The sequence below is a fragment of the Cibotium barometz genome, chromosome 12 (assembly GCF_041138505.1).
Source record: "Cibotium barometz isolate CiBa-2024 chromosome 12, ASM4113850v1, whole genome shotgun sequence".
Classification (NCBI taxonomy): domain Eukaryota; kingdom Viridiplantae; phylum Streptophyta; class Polypodiopsida; order Cyatheales; family Cibotiaceae; genus Cibotium; species Cibotium barometz.
In genome coordinates, this window is record NC_141057.1 from 42,238,388 (window position 1) to 42,258,708 (window position 20,321).

Sequence of the window (20,321 nt, forward strand, 5' to 3'; positions counted from 1 at the left end):
GGGAACGATGGTGTTGGTGATCCAGGAAGGGGGGACGCCTTCACATATGTCTGTTAAATAAGCTTGCAAGAATGGGGGCTAAAACATGGTGTCCATGTGCATAGTGCTATGCTTGTATCCTCATGATCGCTTGCCCTCCTGTTATGCAGCTTCTTTAGGGCCCTAGTGACATTGGTAATGTTGAAAAGATGGGATGATGTGGGCCTCGAAAGTGTGCCATCTGTGGTATAGGTTGATCGGGCACATCATAGAACTGCCTTCTGTATGACAGGGTCACCTCGAATTGTGTGGGGATGTCGTAGTATCTAGTCCATACTATGCATAATAGAGTTGATAGTTATATAGTCTTGTGGGTTGACTACCATGAGTATATAACATGCACGTTCCTAAAAAGGCATGTTCCTGGATTCATCTAGGTATATATATATATATATATATATATATATATATATATATATATATATATATATATATATATATATATATATATATATATATATATATATATATATATATATATATATATATATATATATATATAGGTTGATCTGGCAAATCATATAGCCGCCTTCCATATGCCTCCCATCCCATATGACAGGGTCAGTGATGGGGGTGGGAGTTTCCTTCTCATCGAAAATGTGCCAAGCCTCAGAATCGTCTTTACTTAGGAAGAGTTGATACAATTCCTGTTCTGGTGTGGTAAGGAAAGCCCTCTTCTTGTGCCGGGTGAGTTGGTGAAAGCTACGCTGCAGCTTGTGTAATGCGATCCGTCTGTGTTCCCTCTCATGTAAGAGTGCAATCTGGTGGTTTGGCACTCGTCCTCATATCACCGACTGTACTGGTAGGCTGGCCGTAGAGTGTTTGTGGGGGATGCTAGCATGGGCGGAGTCATGGATGATAGAGGAGATTTGGGCTGTGATGCTAGAGAGGTAGTGATGGATCTATGGTGGGGATTCGATGGGATAAGAGCAAGCAAGCAAGTGCAGAGACATACTTACTAGGGGACTTCAATGCTCGAACAGCAGGCAGGCAAGTGCAAACGTATAATTTGCATCATCATGTCATCAGGTTGTCAGAGGTTGATTTGGCTGAAGTGGGATTATAGAGGAGCAACAAAGATCAAGGGGCAATCACAGCTTGTGGTAGGCACTTCCTAGAGATGGGGAGGATGCATGAACTAGTTATATACAACAAGATGACAATATCGCCACAATCAGACAGCCTTACATCCTTCCCACATGCATGGGAGACTAGCACGGTGGACTACCTCATGGGGCCTCCTGCTCTCATACCATAGATCCTAAATTTTACCCTCCCAGCCTCACCCATTTTGGCCAAACATGCATCTCTCTTGTTTAGTCGCTTGCACCATTTTGACGTACACATCTACACCCCCTGCCAACACCGACACTCGCGTCCTCTTTCGCCATGAGCTTGATCATGTACATGAGGACCGTCCAAGCATTAAAGTCCCCTAGTAAGAGTATATCTTTCTGTTGGGAGATATACTCCCCACTTTAAAGACTCCAAGGGTCTATGAGACCAAAAGTGATACAATGGTACCATGTATATACCAAGCAATGGAAAACTGAAAGAAAAGAAAATATCTGACACTAGTGTATGTACATGTAATCAGCGATGATCCTGTGTAAAGTCAGATATGCTGTGATCAGCTAATGATGATACTCGCCTCGGCTAGAACTGATCCGATGGCGGAGGGAACGTGAGGCCTCTGGGATGGGAGCATGTCATATTGGCTGAGAATATCCTGGATTTTTCTCTGTTGGATGGAGGGTCGTGGTGCTGTAGATCAAGGGTGTCTGGTGTGCAGGATAGATCGGCCGCACTCACTAAGGCAGGGAGCCGAAGCGTTGGTATTGGGTGTGTGCTTTGATGTCAGAGCAGAGGCATTCTAAAATGGCTCTCTAAGAGGTGTCCTGTCAAGGCTGGGCGTGTCTCTCAACGTGCTGCCTTTGTACTACATCCTTGTGTCGTCCGAGCTCCATTGAGTACATGCCTAGGCATCTCTGATCCTTACACTATATCAACCATGTGAGTGGGCCACATCCCTTTCCGAAGAAGCAGTGGAATTTCCCCTGCATCTCATAGTAGGATAGGCAACTAAACATATAGTGTGCCTTGTTCTATACCTCTCTCATGGTACGTACTCTGCATCTCTCTCCTCCTATGAGATACCTCAGCATGGCCGGTCTCTACCCTAAGGCAGTGGGAGGATACCTTGAGCTCGCCAATCACGATATGCATAGCATGTGACATGTGTATCTATATGCATCCTGGGATCTCAAAGAATCCATCATCAAAGAGTCTCAAGCAGTGATCTCTGTACAACTTACATTTCTTACCAATCTCTGACATGGACACGCACGCCCGATGTACGTGTAGTGCGAGTAGCTCTAACTTGATGATCCGGTTGATCTCTTGCCATGAGAGGTCGAGGTAGGAGGGTTGACCTGAAATGGGGGAGACGGTCCATCTATATGCCATGTGCATGAAACCACTGAACTACCTCCGAATACCATGCGTGTGTACGTAATGGTGGTGGCCATGTCAACGAGGAGCGCAATCCAGCCTGTCTTATCTGCTCCCTCTCCGTCTCCCTCTTCTTATGTGATTGCATAGAGGACTCGTGGTCTTTGTCAAGAGTGTATACATGCTGAATGGTTTGAAAGAGGGCATCTGCAACTAGTAGGCCCACCCCAAACTGTGCACGCATAATGTCATGTGATACTGATGGCTTACTCCTCATCATCCATAATAACATCATCACCTGTAGCCATGGTTGTTTCTCATACCCGTACGAACCTATTTGTACCGTATGGTTCGTACGGTACGATACGTACCATATCGAACGGTACGGACCCCCCACCTTGAGAAAAAAAATCCAAATGCTCAAAAGAAAAAAAGAAATCCTGCTCAATGAAAATCCCAAATGCCCGCAATACTTCGCAACTTCGTGTCCACTCAGTATTCCATATGGGGTTGCTGAGAGACCTAAAAAATCTGGCAAGGTAGACTGGTAGTGTACACTTGATTGGTAGGATGAGAGAATCTTGCTACATCACTTGGAGATCCCTGGTATAGGTAGGCTAGACAGTCAGATCCTCAAGTTATGTATGAGGGAGAAGATTTGGACAGGGCCATTTTGATCTACAGAGGAGTCCCTAAACCTATCACCCTAGATGCATTGCCCGTTTTTGTGCAAGGATGGTCCCTTAGTCATAAACGCTACAGTGGGAGACCTTTGGTATGGCATTACCCATGCAGGCTCTTTTTTGGAGACAACTGGGAGATCCAACTGGGAGCGACACATCTTCATGTTCTAGTTTCTCAAGCACTGTAGACTCCTCCACCTTCCCTCACATTCAAGCTTGAAGCTGCATAGTTTGTAAGTGTTAAAAAAAAATATCGTACCAAAAATTCCCGTACGGTAACGTATCATACGGTATCATATTTTTGTACCGTGACAACTATGCCTGTAGTTGCTCTATGTTCCTCCACTCATCCTTCCCTAGGCTGCTTTCCGCCTAGAAGGTTGCACCATACATAGCTGCTGGTTGTACTGAAGTGTCAGAGAGTCAACACTTAATACGGGGTTCTTGAAAAATGTGCTTGAAAACACTCTCACCTGCCAGAGAGGCATGCCCCCTCACTAGTCGGTTTGTGGCTGTTGCGGTCATGCAAAATATGGGGTGCGTTAAAAGACAATCTCTACTAGGGCCTCTCTATATAAGAAAGATAATTGTGAGAGGACCACATAAGATATGTTGAAGACCACAACCTTAGTTTTTCCCAAACTGACAATAAGATCTCTCACCCAAATTGACCGTAAGAAAGATAATTGTGAGGTGACCACATAAGATGTGTTGAAGACCATAACCTTAGTTTTGCCCAAATTGACTGTAAGCTCTCTCCCTGAAAAAATCTGTCCAGTGCATCCAAGTGTTTCTGCAAACCCTCGGCTGAATCTGAGATCAAGACAATGTTGTTGGCATATAACAATATGGGCACACTAGTGTCTGGGTTTGGGGTGAGCTTCTACTTCCAAAACTGTCCACAAAGACTGCAATCTGATCAATGTATAGACCGAAGAGTAGGTGAGAGTTATTAAACATCTTCTAAAGACCCAATGGGTCTATGAGACCAAAGTGATACAATGCTATCCATGGTATGTCTCATGTGTCATCATGGGGAAGTGCATGGGGTACATAAGAAAGAAAGAACAATATATTGACCTATAAAAGACCTGAAGCGGCTATGAGACTATGAATAGTACAATGGTTTTATGGGTACATAGTGCCATGGAAAACTAAAAAAGAACATGAAAACTGAAAACTTAAAGAGTACTCTATAAGCTTCCGGATGGCAGATGTGGCTATGGTGAGGGCATGTCATTTTGTTGGCGAATCTTATGGATCTGTCTGTGTGTGGTGGAGATCCTTGCTGCTCTAGTTCTGGGATGCCTGGCACATAAGATGGAGCAGGCCTGCTCACTCAAGATTCCTCTGGGAATCAAATATGGCCCGTGTACGGCTGTTATGAGCTGAGAGACAGCCAGCCCATACAAGACGTTGCCCACAGATCCATCACTGATTTATTCATGGCACGAGCATCCACATCAGCCACCCTTGCGGACACTGTTGGATTGACATCAGCCTCGCAACCATCCTCGGCCAGTTCAGCTCTGATGGCTGAAAGGATGTCTGGCCTCTGTGATGGAAGTCTGCCATGGCACGAGAGAGACAGTATTAACGTGTACTTAAGACCCAACTATGTGACCAAAATGTGGTATGTATGATCCATGTGTAAACTAAGATCATAAAATAGGGATACAAGAAATGACCTATCTAATGAAAATAGGCCCACGTGCTACATGTGCCCTGCCTGTACAATTAATCAGTGAATTTTGTAGATCTCATCATGTGTCACCATCCCCAGCCACAAGATACATAGTTTCAATGTCCACCTCGTGGCGGTGCCACTCTCTGGTACTGGAGTATATCCCCGATCTGAAGCTGCCAAGAGAGAGAGGGGTGTGAAACTTGCAGAGTAGTGCTTTATTTTCATGTTTGTTGCTTTGGCATGCTTGTCACTGCTCGTTTTTTAATTTCTTGTTTGTGATCATTTTTGGCAGATGAACTCTATGTCATCAAGAGCTTTGGCATCAGCAGTTAGGGACATCAATACATTAGTAAGCTTGTCAAACAAGTTGGGTGGCTCTGCGCCTGGCAGCCAGTCAAGGGCTGTGGTGGGAGAGGACTTAGCACAGGTCACTAAGTGCAGGGCACAAGCTAGAGCACTCACCTCACCAGATGGAATTGCCATCAGCAGAAAAATAAAAAGGCGGATTGATTCTATGGCTTTAAGTGTGGTGTCTTCTGTTGGGAGCGTGGTGAATAGTTTGCAAAAACTGAACGGTTCAGACTGGGAAACTGAGTCCACAGCAACTTCAAAGATCAAACGTCCTAAGAATGAAGTAAGTTTTTTGGTAGTAATAGTCTTAAAGTTTTAACTTTGTGTTAGTTGTCAAGCACAAACCTTGTAAGACATTTGGTACTCTTAGCTCAGTGAGTAGCTGAATATGTTGTAATTCTAGCTATTTATGTAGCATGTGTAGAACATACGTTTTCAGGGATTTCTCAGGTAGCTGAACATGAGGCCCTTCTTAATCAATGCCTGGTTTTTCTCGTGGGCCTGGTTTCTACAGACCTGTCTCATACATCATTCCTAGATAATGCATGCGGTGTACCACTAGGTTTAGCATAGTGTTTATTTTCTTCTAGTAGTAGAAACATGACACATCTAGAAAAACAGAAACAACCCCTATATTGAGGTACAAGCCTCCATGTTGGCTTCTATGTGAGGGAGGTTAGATATGAAGGGGTGGGGGAAAGAGCCATATTGGTGTATGTGATCCCGTCCATGCCTTCAGACATGAATAGTCCAGGGCTCCAAATACGTATGGCTCCAGAGCTTCCCATTGGCAATGGAGATTGTGAATAAGAACCAAGGTCTGTTGAGAAGGCTTGAGAGCTATCGTGGAGCTCCCATTGGCCATGGAGAGAGTGAAGAAGGACCAATGTCAGATTTTGGAGCTACCTTGGAGCTTCTATTGGCCATGGAGAGACTGAATAAAGACCAAGGATTGCCAAGATGGCATTGGGAGACTCTGTTGGAGGGGTGGCTTTCCCTTTGATTGAAACACCCAAAATCGCACTTTCTGAGTATCCACCCAAGATTCACAACATAAAGCAATTCAAAGTACTTATAATCCATGGTCACCAATCATCATGAGGACAGAGGTGGGTTCGTTGCCACCCAGCTACATAGGTTGTAACTATTTGGCCCTCCTAGATCTATTTCACATAATGAAATCCATGCCCGGATACCAGACAGGTGGAAGAAGACATGGGGACAAGGTCCATAAGGATTGATTGAGAAAAAGCACCATTCTTGGTCAAAAAGCAGGAAAAAGAAAAAAGTCAAACAAGGTTGACCACGAGCCAAGGGCACCATTGGAAAGAGGAGACTAAACCTGACCAAAAAGCCAGAAATCGCTCTCAGAAAGCAGCTCTAGGGCCAAAAAGCAAGGCCTTGAAGTTGTAAAAGCACAAATCAAGAACTTTGACTATTATTAATAACATTTAATAAAAAGACAAAAGCAAAGCAAAAGCATTACTTTTTGGCAAAAAGCAAGGCTTCCCCAAGTATAAAAGAAGCATGAGGCTCTCTTGAGCATCAAGTTGAAGAAGAACCTCTTCAACGCGTTATCATCTTCGTTCAAGCGTGGAGATTATCTTCTTCATCATCATCTAGCTCCTTCTATACGAGGCGGGCTTGGGGTACAGTATCCAAAGCTTTGCGGAAATCCACAAAGCAGCAGTAAATCCTCTGATGTCGTGCTCGACCCTTCTCGATGATGGCACGGAGGGTGAAGATGTGGTCAAGGGTAGAGTAGCTCCTCCGAAAGCCAACCTGTCCTGAGGCTTTGCATCCTTGGCTCTCTGCAAATGAATTGAGCTCCGCCTCTAGCACTGATCCATAGAGAGAGGGAGAGAGGCTTGAGGGAGAGAGACTAGAGACTAGAGTGCTTGTGTGAGAGCCTAGAGGCTTGGAAGTTTGAAGAGGCTTGAGGAGAGAGACTAGATAGTAGAGAGTAGAGAGTAGAGAGTAGAGAGTAGAGACTAGAGACTAGAGTGCTTGAGCCTTGTGTGAGAGGCTTGGAAGTTGGAAGAGGCTTGAGGGAGATAGACTAGAGAGAGTAGAGACTAGAGTGTGGCTAGTTGCTTGAAGCTTGATCAATGAGAAAAGACTCAAGAGACTTGAACTTCTTTGAAGGCTTGAAGGTGTGCTAGGCTGTCACAACCTCAAGAAAGTTTCCAGCCACTTCCGCATGTGGTCAGAGCCACCCCCACTGACCGTGGAGGGTATGGATGATGAGACTTCTTTATCTTGAGAGTGAAATGGTCATGACATGCTGGTTATCGTTACAAACAATGCGCAATCGTTTTGAAAACCTGCAGTATATGAGTTACGGCTCGCTGAAGCTCCCGCCCACCTCTCCCTGCTCGCGTTGCACTGCGCCCTTCACCTTCCCGGCCTGTTCGCCCCCTCGTTTCTTCCTCGCTTCCTCCTTCTCCGCCTTCCCTGCATTGCCGCCGCCAGCATTGTCCCCCGCCTTCTTTGACCCCCGCCGCCTGTCGTTTAGCCCCCCCGTCTACATCCGCTGCTGTGCCCCCCCATTCCGCCTGCCTTCGCTGCTGCCCATAGCTTTGCTCGCCGCCCTCCTCTCCCTTACGCCTCCCCCCCCCCTGTCTTCGCGCCCTCCTCCTCTCTGCAGCGGTTTATCCCCCCCCCCTTCGCCAGTTGTTTTTTTCTGCCAGTTGGTTTTTTTTTCGCCCATCCCTCTTGCGCGCAGCCCCCTGCCCTCCCCCCCCCCCCCTTTTTTTTTTTAAAGTTTTATCTCTTTCGCCTCTCCCCCCCCCCCCCCCCCCCTCCCTCCTTTTCTTGCTTCCGCCCCCTGGGGGTTTTGATTTCTTTTTTCGCTCCGTATTCCGCCTCTCTGTGTGCAACTCGTTTCCAGCAGGTTCCCGCCTTCGCCTCGCCTTCGCCGCAGCTTCAGACTCTGATGGAGGCTCCTCCCGCCCCGCCTCAGAGGGACTCATCAGCAGCCCCCTCGCCCGCCCCTGAGGTCACCCCCATCAGGCTTTCTCTTTCGCCGGAAGAGGAAGCGAGCCTCACCGCAGAGGTGGAACGCCTCCAGGCTCATTCCACCATCTGCCGTATAGTCGGCACTCGCCCCAGCAGAGGGGAGATCAGGGATCTTCTTCAGGCTCGCCTTCTTGTAGATGTGGGCAAGATCCTGGATGTACAGCTCTTGGGCCGGGGCCATTATCAGATCAAGTTCGAGGCCGCCCAGAGCGTTGCCAAGGTCCTTGCCATGAGTCCTCTGGACAGCAGGGGTGCTTGGGCTTTCTTCAGACCTTGGCAGCATGGATTTGACCTTGCAGCGGCGGAGCAGGGAGAGCGCCTCTTCCATATTACAGTTTGTTTCCCTGGTCTCCGCCGGGAGTATCTTCCGCTCCTCTCCAGGCTCGGAGCATTGGTGGGCTCGGTACTAGAGACGGGCCCCTCAGCAGCTTCAGTGGTGGCCAGAGCAGCTGGGCTACCTTCGGTCAGAGTGTTGGTGTCAGACATCTCCTCCCTTCCTAAGGTCATTCAGCTACCTAGGATAGGGGGGGGGGTGGATAGATCAGAGAGTGGAGTTCTCGGGGCTCCCGAACCAGTGCTTCATTTGCAGGCAGGTCGGTCATCTGGCCAAGGCTTGCCCTTGCAGGAGACCTCGACCCTCACCACAGCAGCAGGCTACTGATGGCCCGCCCACAGATTCGGCTCGGCAGGTTGCCTCAGGGACGCCTGCTCAGGCCACAGAGACCTCGGAGTGGCAGCCTGGGCAGGGGCGCCGCCGAGGGAGACAGCCACAGCAGCACGCCCAGAGACCGCTGCAGCAGCAGCCACAGTCTCAGCCTCACTGGGTTCCCGTGAGGAACAGCTTTGCTCCCCTTCAGGAGGAGACCCCTGCAGCGACCGAGGACCAGGAGATGCCAGCTCCCCCTCCTTCACCCCCCCCACCCCCGTCCCCTCCCACCGCCTCGCTTCCACCTTCGCCTCCTCCCGTCCCCGCTCCGGTTTCGGCAACGGCTCCCTCTCCACCTCCTTCGCCTCCCCCTCCTCCCCCTCCGTCCGCCTCACCTTCCCGGGAGACCCTGGCAGTTCCCTGGCGCTCACCTGCAGTCCGGAGAGCGCTGAGCACTGACCTCGCTCGAGCATCACAGAGGAGACCTATGCCGATTAGGGCCTCACGGATTTCATCTATCCGCAGTCGGCTGAGTCGCCTTGGCATTAGACAGCGCTCGGAGGCCTTTGATTATTCCTTTACACGGCTTTTTGGAGCAGAGGGCCCCCATGAGCCAGCGCCCATTCGAGTCCATGTAGTGATACCTCCGGCCCGCGGGGAGGAGGCACTAGACTCAGCGGTGGCCTTCTCGTTCCCTCTATGTGGACCTTGTGATCGGGAGTGGACTCTAGAGCTCGCTCTCAGCACTTTGAAGACTCAGGCAGTTGAGTTTTCTCACCACATGAGCGATCTGGAGGTGACAGATGTGATAGGCCGACTTTGGGAGTTGGCTCATTTTTTCTTGGATCCCGGGAGTGTGGATACCTCAGGGATTCGGCATTTGGTCGTGCGCATAGTGGCAGACTTGGCACGCGACCCTGGATACGTGAGTATACACGAGGTTTCTCTGTCACAGCAGGAGGCAGTCGCCATGAGCCACAGCCACTGGCGCCTGATCCGGGATTCTTGCATTACACCGGGTGGGCAGATTCGCAGCCGTTCGGATGGGGACTACTCTCCATCCAAGCCGCTTGCGAAGGCCCGCCGCACGGCTGAGACAGCATCCACCTCAGCAGGGCATCCATGAGGATCATCTCATGGAATGTACAGGGCCTTGGCGGAGCACACTTTATACGCTATCGAGGTTGCTTGAGGCAGGAGCTTCAGAGATGCCTGGTTGGTGGCAGCATTGAAATTTTGATGATGCAGGAGCACCACTTGGGTGAGAGCAGGATCCGGAGATATGGTTCGGTGATGCCTGGTAGATGGGACACTTTTTGGTCTGCAAGGTTTGGTCCTTTGGGTGGACAGGGAGGAGTATGCATGGTTATTGCAGATGCATGGCGGCAGGCCATTGTGGATCGAGGGATCATTGTGCCTGGTAGAGCACAGTATGTCATTCTGAGGATGCATGATGAGCTATTGGGTGTGCTCAACATCTATGCGCCCAATCATGCTAGTGCCAGAGCAGAGTTCTGGACTCAGGTTACAGATGCATTGCCAGAGGCCGCACATTGGTGTGTTGGGAGAGACTTCAACATGCTTGAGGACCCGGCAGATAGGGTGGGAGGCAGTCATGTTACAGTGCACGGCACGGAGCTTGCAGCTTGGGACCGGTTTTGCATGTCACTGAGGATCACTGATGCATGGCAGCATGGGGCTTTCTCCCGGTCTCAGGACAGTCTTAGTTTCTCTCGGTCGGATCGCCGGCAGGGAGGGACTAATCTATCACGGATTGATCGCTTTTATGTGGGCGATTGGTTAGGGAAGCGAGGGGGCTCCGTCGGCATTCTCGCTGGCACCTCATTTTCAGATCATGCGCCAGTTATATTGACATTGGAGGAGGGGACACGGGAGCCCAGCTTGCAGTTGAGGATCCCAGAGAGGGTACTTGCAGATCCCAGTCTCGCTGAGGATATTGAGAGGATCTGGCATGATAGTCAGTGCTCTGACCAGGATGCAGCGGGCCAGTGTGCCCAGGGACTCACTGATCTTAGCTCTTTTCTGCACGCTGCAGCTTTGACACGACTCGGAGAGATTCGCGAGCGGGAGCAACGGCTGAGACGCAACCTTGCTTCGCTACAGCGCCTTCAGGAGCAGCAGCCTGCATGTGAGTGGGTGGCGTCCCAGTTGAGCCAGGCACGCCAGGAGGTTAGAGAGGTAGAGGAGCAGAGACATGAGTTTTACTATCGTCGTCAGGCCTCTCAGTGGACGCAGCTTGGTGATAGAGTGACTGGGGAGTTTTTTGAGATCACTGGACCCCGGCATGCGCGAGCAGGAGTTCGCCAGCTTGGTAGACCGGATGGATCGGTAGCTACTGAGCTCGGGGAGATCAGAGCCATTGCCACTGCTTTTTATAGTGACCTGCTTTCAGCGGAGCCAGCCACTGAGGATCGAGATGTTTGCAGACAGGCTGTGTGGGCCCATGTGCAGAGGAGGGTCACAGACCATATGCGTACAGTTCTAGGTGCGCCTCTGTCAGAGATTGAGCTTGCCGAGGCCTTGAGGGTCCTGCCGCGACATAGTTGCCCAAGGGAGGACGGACTGACGCCGGCCTTTTTTATGCGCTATTGGGACCTTTTGGGGCCAGGCCTCCGCAGGGGCTTTCAGCATGTTTTGGACACTGGGGTGATGCCGCAGAGCTTTTCAGAGGGCTTGATCTATCTTATCCCCAAGGGGGAGGGAGTATCAGATGACATTCGGCATTGGAGGCCTATTACGATCCTCAATACTATCTACAAGGTCTTAGCAAGGCCTTGAGTTTGAGGATCCAGCTCTTCCTGGGGGAGTTGATTCATGCTACTCAGACAGGATTTGTCAAGGAGCGCAGTATCCTTGACAACATCTTTACTTTCTGGGAGGCGACGGCCCGAGCTAGATTTCTTGGCGAGGACTTGGTCGTGATGCTTCTCGATTTTGAGAAGGCATACAATAGAGTTGATTGGGGATTCTTAGAGGGCACTATGCTTCGCCTGGGCTTTGAGCCAGGATGGATCAGAGGGGTGGCAGCTTTGTATTCCACAGCTCGCAGCCAGGTGCTGATTGCAGGAGGACGGGGGCCGAGTTTTGAGCTGACCAGATCAGTCCGTCGGGGGTGTCCTCTCGCCCCTTTCCTTTTTCTCTTCTTTGCGGAGGCTATGAGTATGTATTTGACGGTAGAGGAGGTTGGTTTGAGAGGACTTCAGCTCCCAGTCCGGGGGGAGGATTTGCTTGATGCTGAGTTTGCAGACGACACGGGCTTATTTTTGCATGGCCAAGAGGCCAATCTTATTCGGGCTGAGCAGTCGCTCCAGGTTTTTAGTGCAGCTTCGGGAGCATTGATCAATTGGCGCAAGACAGTGGCCTTTTGGATCAGTAGTGCTCCCACTCCGGCATGGAGCCCGGACCCCGGTTTTAGATGGATTCCTCCAGACACAGCAGTGCGGTATTTGGGATGCCAGATTGGCCTCGATTTGTCACCTGAGCAGCAGATTGCCCCGCTTCTTCTGAGCATTCGGAAGAAGCTATTGTATTGGAGTACAGCTCGACTATCCTTGGCTGGGAGGGTGGTGGTGGCAAATCAGGTGCTGTTAGCGACCATGTGGTACATTACGTCTTGCTGGATTTTTTCGAGCTCTTGCATCAGCCAGGTACAGAGGCTGATCAGGAACTTTCTGTGGTCTGGGCGGGACGGTCAGCCAGCTCGGGCAAAGGTTGCATGGGCAGTTATTTCACTTCCGCTGGCTCAGGGCAGTTTGGGCATTATAGATCCAGTCGATCAGAGTAGAGCCTTATTGGGGAAGCTTATTGTTCGGGGGTTACTTCCAGGCGCTGAGCCTTGGAAAGAGCTCCTCCTACAGCGACTGCAGGCTCGGGCGCCCCTTGCAGGGGGTACTTGGGCACCAGAGATTCGCTGGATCTTCATAGAGATGAGGAGGACAGGCCTCAGTAGAGGATGGGAGGACAGATTTGCTTTGAGTATCCTGGGAGCTTGGGAGCTGCTGAGACCGGGGCTCTCTCAGCGGCCTCCTTCTTGTGTTGAGGAGCGGGCCAGGCAGCCGCTCATCTGGAGCCCAGCGGTTCGCACGGAGCAGGGTCATATGCTGGGTTCTCGGCCTCGTCTAGCCTGGGGACCTTTAGCGGCAGGCCCAGCTCGTAGTTTTGGAGACTGGCAGGCTTTCTGCAGTCTACCAGAGGAGATCCAGGTGGAGAGGCTGAGTCACTTCAGAGGGGGGTTGATTATGAGGGATGATATTCAGGAGGCACTTACAGAGGAGTGGTTCACACCTCTCGAGCCAGTGGCCCCACGGTGGATGGGAGCCTTTACGCAGTTGGAGATCCTGATTGCTGTCAGAGCTAGCACTGAGGATGGCAGATGCCTCTACTATGAGATTCAGGATGAGGGCAGACTCCAGAGAGTGGAGGTGGAGTCGCCTTTGGTTGCAGAGTGCACCTTCCAGAGGATTCGGGTAGTGGCTGCCGCTTCTCGGAAGTGGCATATTGACCCCGACCCTGCTAATGTGCTCCCGGATTGGCGCATATGGGCATATGCAGCGCGCCCCTTGGCCCGGCTACAGTGGGACCCCGGGGAGTACGAGTGGCATGATCCTTATGCATCCCTTGAGGCCACAGAGATCACCTTTTTCCAGTATACTGTTCGGCTGGGACGGCATATTTTGACGGCGAGGAGGACGGTTTCTCCAGCGGCAGCGGGGCATTGGCGATTGCAGGGACTCTCACAGGAGTTCCTGGAGGATTTCTGGGCTCGGCTCTGGGCTAGTCGGCAGGCCCGCAGGATCTCGGCTTTTCAGTGGCTGGTCGCCCACAGGGGCTCAGCAGTTGGCACTTGGCTTGTTTACAGCGGTCTTCCGGCGGCCTGCGTCCGATGCGGCCACCCTATGGAGACACAGAGACATTGCCTTTGGGACTGCTCTCAGGCACAGCAGATTTGGCTGCGGATACTGCGTATTCTGGCCCCCCTCTCTCCAGAGGGTATGTTTACGTGGGGTGCCGGTGCTTGGTCGACTTCGTCAGGGCCTGCTATGTGCTATGAGATGGAGCAGGGCAGTCAGGCCATCAGATTTATTAGGGGCCAGCCTCGCCTGGTTCCGGCACCGGATTTCTCGTCCGCCAGCTGGACACAGTAGAGGGATTTACGATGGGAGCTCCTCAGTAGCCTCACCATCTGGTTCACCTGGAGGGCCCGGTGCTTTACGGCCTTTGAGGGGAGATTAGAGCCACCAGCAGAGACTGTTCGGGGGATTTGGCAAGAGTTGATCCACACCCTGCGAGGACAGTACGACCGCATCCGGGGAGACTCGGATGAGGCGATCTTACGGCGCCAGGCCTTTCACACCACTTGGCGCTGTGGCCCGTTCTACACCTTACACACGGGATCCCCCCGTTGGCACTACAGGCCACCTGTTTGGCTCTTCCCCCCCCCCCCCCCCCCCCCCCATTGTATGATTTAGCCGCTTAGTTTTTTATACCGATGCTTGTATTTTGCAGCACCTAGGGAGAGTCTCCCGGGCTGCCATGATGTATTCACTGCTCTTCTCTCTCTTAGGAGCAGGAGAGATCTTTTGTAGCCCTTCGGGCGTTTCTATATAACTAATGAAAGGATCTTTTCTCGAAAAAAAAAAAAAATCGTTTTGAAAACCTCTTTATATTCGAGAGTGACATGGTCATGGCATGTTGGTTATTGTTACAATTATTCCTTCATCAAGCTCTAGTTCCTAGAGTTAGAAATGTCAAATGAAGCACTGGTTCTTTCTACCAGAAGTGAGAAACACAAACCAGGTCCTCATAAGATCACCCAAGCTACTCATGTTTGTTCTCAAAGGGTCACCCTCCCTATCCTTGTTCTGGTTTTTCAAGTGGGCACTTCATCTCAGTTCATGTTAGGATAAACTTCTGCCCTTGTGGTCCTCCAATAGATGCTCTTGTTACTTTTTCTGTTTTATTTATGTGCAATGTATGAATTTATATGTAGAGTCCATGGACTAACAGTTATCTTTGTTGTTGGTTCAGGTCAGCCAGAGCTTAGAAGAAGAAATAAATTATATCAATGAACAATTCATAGATACGTGGGTTGAAGTAGATGTTGATGGAATAGAGGCAGCTGGAGATGGAAAGAAGGGTTCACTCGTGACTTGCACCTATAATGCTCTTTCATTGAATCCAAGTATTCCATTTCAAAGTAGTTTGCTTCATATGGTGAGTGATTTGCTTATTGTTCCAAATTTATTTCCATTCTGGATAGAATGGTTTTTTGATCAGGTCTTATCAATCAAATAATACTTGCTTTGCCTTTTTGTTATTGTGCTTGAAGGGCATGGCCAATTTACAGGGGCTGCTCCTGTTCTACTTGGCATTTGCCAAGTGCTTTCAGGTAGGTGGGGGGAATAGGCCCTATGAATTTTTTCATGGGTATTATGCCCAACGTTCACAATTACTCTTTCAATCATTGAGCCAAATTTGTCTACGTAAGTGACCATGTGTGTGCAAGATCATATGCTCAATTTCCTCTCAACACCTGGAGTTTTGCAGTTAACCTTAGGTTTTTACCTTAGTGTTCTGCTACACAAAAGTCCTGGACTGGCTGAAGGTCCCTTGGGTGTGGTGAGCCTAACTTTATTTGGTTCTGGTGCAAGAGTATGGGCCATCCATCCCCCTTTTATTGGAGGATGGTACTGGGCTCAAGCTACTGTGGCCCAACCTGTTGTACACATCAGCATGTACAAATGTCTGTACACCTTTGTTGTGCTGGATTGGAGGCTGAGGAAGAGCCAGTCTCTCCCCCTTCGAAGTGGAAGCAGGGTGTTTTTGAAAGACCTTTTGCTTTTCTGGATGAAAAAGTTTGTAGCCCTCGTGTTTTGTGTTGAAATATTTAAGTGATTTTACATCCATGTGTTGGTTCATGTGTTGGGAATGCAATAGTCTTGGTGACATAAATCCCCAAGGTCCTTTAGTAAAGGTCCTAAGGTTCTCTTTGTTATAATGTAACAAGGCTTTTCAGTCTTGGATAGATGGGACCTCCCTCATTAAATGAGTCAAGGTGGTGGATGGCTCTTGGTGAGCTAAATATACACGTTCTCCTTTCTGGCTAAGTGAAGAGAACTAAGTGGTTTGTTTTGTGGGAGTACTTGTGTCAAACTTATCTCTATGCTTGTTTCATAAGTTTTCTCTTAAGCATATTTAGGGTGTTTAATCACTTTCTCAAGTCTCTCTTAGCATTTAGCATATGTTGCTTTCCCATTGAGTGATTCTTGCTTTGTGTAAACTAGCACATTTGTGAGTTGTTTTCTTCCCATTGCTCAGTGATTCAATTTCTTAGCATTATACTTTGTGCAAGCTTAGTGCTTCCTTAAAGTTTAAGTTGGTATCTTCCTTGGGAACTCTTTCTTGAGTGTGGGACAAGGGAGAGTTTTGTGGGTGGAGTTTTTAGGCTTCTTTGTGAAATTTAGCTTCTTTCATCTATTTCATTGAGTGTCACTTTGGATATATATAGAGAGAAAAAATGTGTATCCTTGTGAGATTGATTTCTTTTTGCCAATGGAGTCATACCCAGCAGTAGGAGGTACAAACTACTGGGAATGGGGGATGTGGGTGGAGTTTTTAGGCTTCTTTGTGAAATTTAGCTTCTTTCATCTATTTCATTGAGTGTCACTTTGGATATATATAGAGAGAAAAAATGTGTATCCTTGTGAGATTGATTTCTTTTTGCCAATGGAGTCATACCCAGCAGTAGGAGGTACAAACTACTGGGAATGGGGGATCCCAGGTTCGAATCCTGCCTGGCGCTCGTACCAGAGGTATCTCACCTGCTAATGGGCTGGGCTATTCACATCGCCTCCGGGCTGGTTCTCATCACTGCCCTCGAGCGGCTTCAACATCTATTGTCAAAGGATCTACTACTAAAAAAAAGAGATTGATTTTCTTTCTGAGATGAATCCTCCATTTGCACACTTATTTTTTGTTTCTTGTTAGTGGCAAACAAAAGAGAGAGAAGGATACTTCTTTGTGAGAAGCTAACTTGTTTTGCTTCGTGAGAGTGAGACTTTTGTGTGAGGTAGAAAGAAAGAAAGATATATTAATGTCTGCAAAACACCGCAAGGGTCTATGAGACCAAAAGTTACAATGAATCCATGAGTAACTGAATCATGGAATAACCAACTGAAAATGAAACAAGAACTAAACTAAAACTGAGCTATCACTGTCAAAATTGTCAAAGAAATCCATGTGTGTTACACCTAGGCTCAAGTGTAAAAGTGGGATACATCCACGGGGCCAATAAGTGTGTGGGCAGGGTCAAGTGTCAGGAGCAATATTATGAGAGAGAGAGAGAGAAAGAAAGAAAGAAAGCTGTATTAACGTATGCTCTACTGAATAGGGGGGAGTGGTTCCATCTGCATGCCATGTAAACTGAACCAAGTGCCCACCTATGCATACTAGCACTGTGTCTCCATCTAGTGCCAACTATCTCGAGGACCCTAGGGTGAGCTGGGGGTATTTGTCTTGTGGGAGCTCCCATAACCGATGCTGGTGCGTCACTGTGTCTGGAGTAAAGTCTCAGTCACTATTGGTGTATCCTCCATCTCCACCTGCACAATCTCGTGTGGCAGTGATGGCTTACTCCTAATCATGTGTGAGATCAGCCTGACCATGGGCCTCTTCATCGGCTTCCATCCATCATATTCTTCCTCCACATCTATCTCAGCTGGTCTCCCCCTCTGTCTCCTCCTGTGATATAGGCTTGGGAGCTCCATACAATAGTGTAGGTGACTAGAATGTCAAATAGCCATAGTTTCGTCCTCGGCTCTTGGAACTATATGTGTGAGCACCGTCTCTCTAGTGAGCCCAGGGTTGCATAGCCACCTATCAATTTTGCTTCAGCTGCCTTCCTCATGGAGAACTTGGGTCCAGAAAAGGTGATCTTGAGGTATACATATGATGTGACATGCTCCACGGGCTTCCCATTGTAAGTAAACTGTTGCGCATATCTGTCTATCCACTGTTGGGGTAGTGTTAAAGATCATAAGCTTGGTCTTCCCAAGGTTCGCAGTGAGGTCCCGATCCTCACAGAAGGCTTGTACCACATCTAGGTGCCTCTACAACCCCTCCAACAAGTTAGATTTAAGGACAATGTCATCTGCATATAATAGGATCAGTATCAAGACTCCTACCAATCGTGCTCCTAGTCCTCCCTGTCTATCTATGTGAGCAGTTTTTGAACCCTCCACAGGGCGGAGGTTCTAAGGCTTTGACTGGCCAGCGCTCGAAAGCCCGCAACGACAACAACAACAAGGGCAAAGGGAAGTCTTCATAGTCAAAGTCTTTTGAGAAGTGCTTTGAAGGCCACGCGGACTTGTACCCATTGTGGCCAGAAGGGTCATTATTGGAGGAAATGTCCTCAGCGGAGCACCGAGAAAGATGCATATTCCTTAGCTGTAGTCGCCCATGAAGACTCTAGCTTTTGTGCACTTGGGGATTATGGACACCGGAGCTTCATCTTCTTCAAGCAAGGAGGTGGTTGGTCTTACCGTTGGGGATACTCGGGAGTGGATTCTTGACAATGGTGCTTCCAGGCACATGACTCCTTCGCGAGAGTTGTTATAGGACCTTCGGAGGCAAACTGGTCACATCTTTATTGGTGACAAGTCCACTATCCCGATTCACAGTGAGGACAAGTTGGAGATCGTCCTTGATGGTAGGGGGGGAAGCATTCCTCCCCAGTTCTTTATGTTCCATCTCTTTGTTTTCATCTTTTGTTAGTGCATGAGGTTTGCAAGACTAGCATGCGGGTGGAGTTTGATGAGCATTTAGTTGCTATCCGGGACAAAGCAACAGCTCAGGTTGTTTGGGAAGGTGGAGTGGAGAATGGGATATACAAATTATTAGCACTCTCTTCTCTTACAGATACTTAGCTCGGTGATTTGTGGAATTTTTGCTTTGGCCACTTGAATGTGGACGCATTGCGGCGGGCTTTCCGAGACCAGATGGTGGATGGATTGCCAGATGTTGGTAGCAGGCAGGGACATTGCAGTTCTTGCATTTGTGGGAAGCAGCATAGGGAGTCTTTTCTGAAGCAGGCTACCAGGTGGGCTTCGAAACCACTGGACTTGGTTCACACTGACTTGTGTGGGCCTATGCAAACCCCATCCTTGGGAGGAGCCTTGTATTTCATGTTGATTGTGGTAGGTTCACATGGGTGTATTTTCTGCCACATGGACCAAACCTTTGCTCGTTTCAAGGACTGGTATGCTTTGGTGGAAAAGGAGTCTGGATTGTAGGTGAAGACTGTTCGGGCTGACAAAGGAGGGGAGTTCTCTTCTATTGCTTTTTGTGCACAGCATGGCTTCAAGCAGGAGCTGGCCAATACAGGGTCACCTTCAGAGAATGGAGTGGTTGAGCGAAAGAACTGGATTGTGGTGGAGATGTTGAGGACGATGTTGGAGCATCGAGACCTTCCTCGTTCACTTTGGGGAGAGCTGTGGCTACAGCTGTCCATATCCTCAACCGATCTCCGACGACTACAGTGCCTAAGATGACTCCATTTGAGGCTTATTTTGGTAGAAAACCAGATGTTTCTCATTTCCGTGTTTTTGGGAGTGATGCCTATGTTCACATTCCAAAGAAGCAGAGGGGGAAGCTTGACTCAAAGTCCCAGAAGCTTGTTTTTGTGGGATATAACTGTCTTTCCAAAGGCTATAGGTTATATGACTCGGAGAGGAATGAGGTTGTTGTCAGCAAAGATGTTGTCTTTGATGAGCATGTTCGAGCTTCCACTGTTGAGGAGCCCACCGCTTCATACAGAGCCAGATGTGTATGAGGATGAGTCCCGGGCTATTGTTCTAACTAACCAGCCTCAGTCAGTTGTAGAGGTTGAGCTTGAGGTTGGAGATGTGCCACAGCAGCAGCAGTAGGAGGCTCTGCATTATGTTTGGGTACCCATTCGAGAATCTGGTGTGACGGAGTATCCCTCCGAGTGGACCACGGAGGATGAACCTCAAAGATCACATAGGGTTCGTGACAAATGTCAGCCAGAGGAGCATTTACAGGTAAATTATGCCTTGATGTCTCATATCATTCGGGACAAGGAGCCTACTTTAGTGAAAGAAGCTCTTTACCAGGAGACTTGGAGGAAAGCCATGCAAGTGGAACTAGAGGCCATAGAGAAGAATGAGGGAATTGGGAGTTGGTTCCAAGGCCGTCGAAATGGTCAGTCATTGGTGTCAAATGGGTCTATAAAACCAAGTATAAGTCCGATAGGTCCGTGGACAAGCACAAGGCCAGACTTGTGGCTAAGGGCTATGCTCAGCGGCTAGGCATCAACTATGAGGACACTTTTGCACCGACAACTAGGATGGCCACGATTCGGATAGTTCTTGCTCTTGCCTCTCATCAGCAGTGGCCAGTGTATCAAATG

General features: G+C 49.1%; 1 protein-coding gene across 2 annotated transcripts in view; it reads left to right on the plus strand.

Moving 5' to 3' along the window:
* LOC147633422 (mediator of RNA polymerase II transcription subunit 15a-like) overlaps positions 1-20,321 on the plus strand; it is a 183,307-nt gene that overhangs the window by 107,245 nt on the left and 55,741 nt on the right. The window contains exons 8-10 of one of the 2 annotated variants that reach the window (XM_086806491.1): positions 5,153-5,494; positions 14,924-15,109; positions 15,225-15,284. In XM_086806491.1, coding sequence (XP_086662617.1) covers positions 5,153-5,494; positions 14,924-15,109; positions 15,225-15,284 — 588 coding nt within the window. The remainder of the gene's footprint in view (positions 1-5,152; positions 5,495-14,923; positions 15,110-15,224; positions 15,285-20,321) is intronic. The other variant, XM_086806492.1, reaches the window with a different exon arrangement.